At 55.6% G+C, this 7,508-nt stretch overlaps 1 protein-coding gene across 1 annotated transcript; it reads right to left on the bottom strand.

Annotated features, from left to right (window-relative positions):
• Positions 1–369: 369 nt before the first annotated feature.
• On the bottom strand, positions 370–7,289 carry RNF208 (ring finger protein 208). Its single transcript, XM_090022602.1, has 3 exons — positions 6,286–7,289; positions 5,901–6,043; positions 370–4,259 (listed from the first exon to the last, which is right to left on the bottom strand). The coding sequence occupies exon 3, from the start codon at positions 3,395–3,397 to the stop codon at positions 2,576–2,578; it is 822 nt and encodes a 273-aa protein (XP_089878728.1). The 5' UTR covers positions 3,398–4,259; positions 5,901–6,043; positions 6,286–7,289; the 3' UTR covers positions 370–2,575.
• Between the last annotated feature and the right edge of the window lie 219 nt (positions 7,290–7,508).

Genomic DNA, 7,508 nt, shown 5'->3' with positions numbered 1-7,508 from the left:
AAGCAGCCTAGTCACGACACCTTGGCATACCAGCCTTCCAGGAGTGGGATGTTCCATTGTGGTGAGTGGGTCAAAAAACTCTCCTTACCCAGCAGGCCTGGGCAAAGTGAAACTGAGGCAGAGGATGCTGGGCTCTGCAGCAGGTAGCATGTAGCTGACAAAGGCAGCAGGTTGGCAGAGGAAGGGCCTTCTGGGATGGAACAGGAAGGGATGCTCCATGGCCAACAATGTATGGCGTTGTACTCCAGGCAGGACAATAGCCGTGTGGGCAAGGAGAGATGGTGCCTGCTGCGGGTGCTTGCAGCCTTGGCTCCTTCCCCAGCACCTTCCCTCATGCAACACACTGCAGAAAAGCTTGGTGTGGTTCGTTCCAATATAATCTTTATTTGGGAGATCAATTAGGGATTGACGAGGCTGGGTATAAAACATGATCACCGTCACAACCAGCAGCAGGAGGAATTGGCAGAGCAGAAAAGAAATGCTACCAGGCCCTGTTCTTCCTGGCCCTCCCCCCTGCCCAGTGTGTACATGCTTCCCGGGTACTGGCCTGAGTTCCCCTGTGGGCACCCAGGGCCACTTCACTCTCTGCAGGGGGGCTGGGAGCAAGGGGAGCTCTCTGCAGCTTATTTCTCAGGGGTTCACAGACAAATCTGGCTACCTTCCAGCCCTCCCCTTCCTCTTCCTTGGTGTCTTATGCCACTGAAGGCCAACTGTGAGGACCTCTGGAATGGGTGGATGGATTTGCTCCTCTTCAATAGCTGGCTGGGGCAACACTGCTGATTGGTATGGGAGTGGGAGGGTGTCTCTCTATCTCACTCAGCAGAGCCAGCCCAGTGGACATGGGCTCCAGATGCCCGCCTGCTTTCAGCTAAGGTAGCAGTTAGGCCCCATGCACAGACAAAGCTGCCCCCAGGGCTGAGTAGCCTCCAAATCCCAAGCCTTGCTGTCTTTCAGGGCACTGTGCTGTGCCTTACCCAGCGGGGTGCTGTTGTCACAGCCTCTCTCAGGGGAGCACCTGCAAAATATGGCTTTTTGTTTCTTTTTTGCTTTCTTGCTTTTTGGCAGCAAACTTTCCTCCAAAATGTCATGAAGGAACAAAGTCACTGAGAACAGGGCAGTTGCTTCTTCCCCTGCCCCTCCACCCGCCATGGGAACACCAGGCATGTTACTGTGCCAGCTGCTCCTTCCCTCAGCCCCCTTGATGCTGTTCCTTCCAGGAAGGGGACTTTGTTGGAATCAAATCTTTCTCCCCCCAACCTCTGCAGTTAGTATTGCAACAAGGGAAGGGGTGACCTTGGCAAAGACTTGCTACCCCCAGCTCATTCCCACAGCCCTGCTCAGAAGCTAGCCAGACTCCTCCCTCACTGGCAGGGACAGCCATGCTGATGGAAAGAACGTGGCATATCCAGCTCTGAGGAAGGCCTTGGCCTCTCTGTACTTAGGGCCAAACTCTCCATCCACTGGGTGGGAGCTGTGGCCACAGGGGGTGGCACCAGGGAAGGGGACCCTCCCACACACACACAGAACCCACAGAAGGATGATCCCAGCTCATCGCCTTGATTAACATGAACAATCCCAAGGACGGAGTGTCCTGGAATGGGTTGGGAAAACAAAGATCCTCCAAAATGAGGATAAACTGGAGCTTCCCTCAAGGGCCTGCGGAGGAAATGGGACGCATGTCCATTAGTAACTGTGGGGCCATGGCAACAGGTTGAATTGGCTACAATTACTTAGAGGCATTTCAGCTTGGCCACTGAGATGAAAGCTTTGGCAAATAACTTAGAGAAAACTGGCTGCCCAGTGGTCCTCCCTCTTTCCCCTCCTTCCCCCCCCTCCCCCTCCCCAGCCTCTTTCTGCTTCCTGTGAGGCAGGCTCGATTTGCACGCACTGCCCAGCTCAGCACTGGAAAGCTCCAGGCTCCCCTCCCCATCACCTCCGTGCATCGGGTGCACTGTTCCCCGGGGTGCCTACAGTGGCATTCAGCTGTGTTGCTGGCAGGGAAGCCTCCTGAGCCGAGTCGCTCCACTCAGACCACATCACATGAGCCACAGGAAAGAAACAGAAAGAATGCTGCCCAGGGTAGTGAGCGCAAGGGGGGCACGGTGCCCGGTGAGACACACGGGGAAAGCGTGAGCCACAGAAAGGGAGCACAGGAGTGCCCGGACTTGCTGATAGACACCTACTGCCAGTCCCAATGTCCCTCTCACTAAAGCTCAGCCAGGGCACAAGGGGAGCTCCTCATCTCAGCTCCCTCCTCCACCAGTAGACACAGCCAGTGGTTTCCTGTCAGCGAGGGGGACTGCATTCCCCCCAGCTCTTGCCAAAGCTTGAGCCATGAACAGCCTCTAGCCCAGCAGCTGGAGATCCCTTGCATGACCACAGGACCTTGGGCTACAGCAAAGATCTCATCCCCTGTGGTGCATGGGGACCGCTGATGAGAGGGTCAGGCCTGTTGCTGTCAGCTCTGGGTCCTGTTGTCCCCTGTGCTAGGCCAATGCCAATGCTCTTCTCTCACACGGTACTGCCGTTTGATGCAGCGAGTGGTGCGGGGGGAAGGCAGGGCAGGGCACGCAGGTTACATGATGGTGCAGGAAGACAGCGGATTTCGGATGTGGCAGGTACAGGCTGCCCCGCAGTACTGGCGAAAGGTCTGGTAGCAGCTGCGGTCGGCGTCGCTGCTCCACTGCACAGGGTTGGCAGAGAGGGCCTCGGCAGGCAGTCTGTTCAGAATACTGGTGTTCACCGCCAGTGCGGCCAGCCCGTAGTCAGTGAAGAGCACAGTCTCCCGCTTGCAGGTGGGGCAGGAGATGAACTTGTACTTGGGACAGGACTCATAGAGGATTTGCAGGCATTCCTCACACACCGAGTGGAGGCAGGAGAGGATGCGGGGCCGCTTGTTGGTAAAATTGTACATGTGGCCGCAGGTGGGGCATTCCAGGGGCTCGCATGGCGTGGAAGGGTGCAGCACATACTGGTTGACGATAACCTCATCTGATGGTGGCTGACGGTGGAAACAGACCTCCGAGCTGCCCTTGCGCTGCCCTTGGTATATTCGCTCTCGTCGTGGCAGCGGTGGAGTCCGGGGCAGCCCTAGGGAGCCAGGGTTACTGTCCAAGGCAGGGATGTCTCCACAAGCCTGATTGACAATGATCTCAGACTCCGACGGCCAGGCACGCTTGGCCACGAGTGGTGGCTCCCGGCGGGGCGCAGGAGTGTAGCGCGACTGGGAGCCCTGCAGCTCTGAGAACTTTTCCGGGTGGATGATCTTCATCGCCTCCATTTTAATGATGACCTGTTGCCCTTTCAGACACGACATGAGTATTGTCTTTACATTACTGTCCACTGCTCTGGGATCTCCGAGGGTCGCCTGCATGAGGCTAGAACATGCTGGCAGCATGCAGAGCTTTCAATCTCCTTCTGGCAGTAAAGTGATAGCGTGGAAGAAAGCCACTGGAGCGGGGACACATCCTGGGAGAAAGGTGCCAACCAATGGGGCCAAGTGTCCTTCTTCTGCCTCAGGATTGCAGTCACCCCAATTTCACCCACTGCCCTCAAGTTGCCATTGGCAAGGCTGGAGGCGTGCACAGGAAGTTGCTGCTCACAATAATATCCTGCAGAGCAAAGCCGCTAAGGACATGCTCCTGTCACAATCTGGATAATCAAAGTGGCTGCTCTCTGCAGTCCCTCTCTGTCACTCAGAAGACCTCCCACTCTCTTTGCTGGCTGTCACTTTCCAAGCCAGATCAGCAGCAACTGTAAATAGCAAACTGTGACAAGAGGCTTAGGGAAGGCAGGGCTTTTCCAGGGCTTTGTGCTGCCTTGGGAGCAGGTGACTCAGGCTTGCAATTCATCCCAGGACGGCTCCCAGCCAGAATGTGATCACTGCAGCCTGTGCTGAGGGCTGCCTGCACCTTCCTCCAGGTGCCCCGCCCCTATCCTGCCTGTATTCCTGTTTCTCTGCAGGATCCTTGCAGGCCAGAAGAATGTGTTTGTGAATTCCTTTGCTCTGACTTTCCTGTCTCTCCCACTTGCAGTCACTGACATTTGCGGAACCTACAGCTCCCCCAAGCCAGCAGCTGAGCACAAGCCCTGCAGCCAGGCAGGATCCCCAGCTGGTGGGGAGCAGAGCTGGCTCACCTCTGTAGTTGCATGTTCCTCCGCTGGGGGTACAAGAGGCTCTCCACGCTGGCACAGATCAGCCCCAGTGCTATGGCCCCAGGCTCAGCTTGGTGCTCCCTGCAGCAGCTTGCAGGAAAGGGCTGGAAACAAAAAGCAACAGGAAGTTGGAGACTCCACTCTCAAGAGGTTTTTAATCTGCATGCTTTAATTGGGAGCTATGATCAGCTCTCTGCTCCCCCATGTGCAGACCTCGGTGGCCCCTTCCATCTACCCATACAGTTGATTTGTATTGGCCTAAGAAAATGGGAGAAGCCAGGCATTTCCCATAGGCCTATTCTTGCTGCTGGTACCTGCTTGTCAGCTGAGCCAAGGAAGAGAAGGGTTGTCCTCCCTGCTGCTCACCCTCCTCTTCCTGCTGCCCTTCTGCCCCAGTGAAGTCTCAAGGTCCCTTCTCAGGGGGCTTGGGGTCCTCTCCAGGTTTGGGAATACACAGGGTGCTCTTGTCTCATAAAGCACTATGTCTTTCTGTCATTCTGCCTCCATGGCTCACTGCCCACCATTATCAGCCCCTCCTTCTGCTCTGGCCTTGCTCTTCGCTTCCTTCCATGTCCCCATCTATGTCCTGGAGTGAGGGCTGGAAGGCCAGGGGAGCACAGTATTTCCATATTTCAGAGGGCAAATAGGTGATGCTCTGTAACCACTATCCTCTAGCCTATGGTCTTGCTTCTCCTCTGGAAAGCATGATGAAGCTCTCCATTACCCCAGGCCTGCTAAATTCCTGTATTGCATTACTGGGGCGCTTAGCTTGCTCCAGTCGAACTCTCCAGAAGCTGGTTGAGAGTCCACTGACCACCCAGAGGGGGCTGTACAGACCCAGGACTGTCCAAAGGACTAGCTGACTATGGGACAGCCTGAGGGGCCTGCATGGGTTCAGTGTCAGATCCCAGGGCCAGCTGAAAGGACAGGTCAAGAGACTTTGTCACATTCCGATCTACCAAATGTCTTGCTCAACCCAGATCTCTCAGTATGAAGCTGGGTGGCAGAGCCTATGCATTAGCTGGGCCTGGGAGAAGAGTATTTGGCCTGCACATGCCTGTATTGCAGACAGCCTGGGGTTGGGAGCAGCAATGAATCCTTGTCAGCAGGCTACCCATGCCTGGGCTGCAATGCTCCACATTACCTCTACCCAGAGAGAGAGAGAGAGCACAGCTCCCACTGGCACATAGCACAATGCCCACCCCCTACACCCCCACAATACGTGCTGGCAGGCAGTGTGCACATTGAGACGCACCATTCAGCCTGACAGGTTGTGCTCCCAGCACACATTAGCATGCAGCATGCACACTCGCACACTGCACGTTGGTTGCTGTTGGGCAGTGCTGACCTCAACACAACAGGAACAGAGATACACAGCACACACTGTACACAGATGCACAGCCTTCATGACACACACCATGCAGAGCCACACAGCATACGCTGACACACAGCCCAGACATGCTGCATTTATACTGACACACATAGACATATGGCATTCACATTAACACACATGGGCTGGTAAACAGGATGCATACACCTCGTAATACACAGCTTGCATAAGGATATACATGCATGCAAATATGCTAATGCACAGCTTTCATACTGACATGCCACATGCATGTACATGTTCACACACAGACATGCTCACACACACACATGCACATACAAACATGCTTTTGGAGGCCTATTCTGCACTGACACATGTTAATAAACAGGCGGAGAGGACAGTGGATGCATGCTGTTACCTGTGATGGGCCACAGCTCTGGGAAGTCTTGCTTGGTTTTCAAGGAGGATCCTTGCGCTGCAGTACCTCCGACTTGGCACCCGTTGCCCCTCTGTCTCAGACAAATCACCAGTGGATTGGAGGCCCCAGTTGCTAGAGGTTATCTGAAAGGCAGATGGGATGCAGGTTCCAGCTCTGTCTGCACAAAGTCCCAACTCCCAAGGGACACTCTTGATTATCCACACCCTCCCCAAATCCAGCCTGTCTCTGTCTCTGGTCCAGCCCAGCTTCTCAATGGCCGCCTCCAGCAAAAGCCTGCTCAATGCAGCCTCCTCTGCTGGAAAATAGACAGCCACCCAAAAAGGTGATTGTTCCTTAAGGAGCAGGACACAAAGGCAGAACTCACAGATGCAGGGCTCTCCTCCCACAAGTTCCAGATGTTCTGCAAGGGCCAGGAGTCCAAGCTACCTGGAGGCAGATAGGATCTGATCCCTGGCAGATAACACTGCTGATGTTCCAGCCAGGATGCCAGGTCCCCAGGCGCTGCTCCTGCCTGCGTCTTAGATCCCAGGATGTGACTTCTCTCATAGGCTATGATGATGAAGGGCAAACTCCTCTTCCAGGGGCTTTCGTTTCCAACCAGACTCCTCTACTGCCAGCAGCAGGAAGACAGCAAACGCCCCCTCTGCTCTCTGGGCAGAACGCAGAATTTTGTTTCCCCAGATAAGAAGCTGATGCAACACTATGTCTGCAAGTGAACAAGATATGTGCAGGCTACAGAACCAGCAGTGGCACACGGGAGATGGCAGGCTCTCCTCAGACCTTTCTTGTGCTCACCTCTGCAAAGGCAAGGTCCTTGGCAGTGCAGCAGGTGCAGGGCTGGTTGGAAGAGGCGGCCTTGCTGAATCCTTTCCACGGCTAGAGGATCCTGCCCCCAGGGATGCTTTGTTTCTTTGCTGCTCTCTCTGCTGCTGTAGCAGCCTGTCCCCCGCAGGATGCTCTGTGCTCAGGCTTGTTTCCTTGCCTCTGAGGGTGCGGGTCCTGCCTGGATGCTTGGAGCCAGGGAGCTGTTTCCTAGCTGCTCGCTCTCCCCCTCTTGCTCAGTGTCTGCAGTGGGTACTGCAGTGATGCAGCCAGCTCACATTTCTCTCAATCAGCAGCACAGAGCCCAGTGGGCTGCAGTGCCCTAGCGCCCAATGCTGGCTCCCTCCCACTCTTCATTCATGAGCCATTTCCCCCCCTCAGCAGCATTTCGCTCAGCTCCTCAGCCTGCGCAGCTGTGGGCTCTGGGCAGGCTGCTTGGGGCGTGAGCTCCCACTCAGGCGGGGGGGGAATTTTCCCCTAGTGATGGCAGGCTGGCTGCGGCCCCAGCAAGCTCTCTGCTGAGCGGGTGAGGAACACAGGCTGTGGTCTGGGCTTCCTTCCTCCCCCTCACGCTTGCTTTCCGCCATTTGAGTCGCCTGCTGGCACCATACAGAGTCCCTCTGCTCCCCTCGCCACACAAGGTCAGCCTCAGAGCCTCCCCACAAATACATATGCCGCTGTCTATCTCCTCCCCTTGTTCTTAAAGGGACAAAAGCCTTTCGGGGGGCCCGTTGGGCCAGCGTGGCGGTTGCCAGAAGGTCCATT

This window comes from Crocodylus siamensis, chromosome 11 (genome assembly GCF_052110815.1).
Source record: "Crocodylus siamensis isolate JL-2025a chromosome 11, ASM5211081v1, whole genome shotgun sequence".
NCBI classification, from domain to species: Eukaryota; Metazoa; Chordata; order Crocodylia; family Crocodylidae; genus Crocodylus; species Crocodylus siamensis.
Note: the sequence above shows the minus strand (reverse complement) of the source record. Positions and strands in the feature narration are given on the sequence as shown.

Excerpts from the sequence above, each read along its gene's own strand:
- RNF208 (XM_090022602.1), bottom strand. The coding sequence starts at position 3,397 with ATGCTGCCAGCATGTTCTAGCCTCATGCAGGCGACCCTCGGAGATCCC.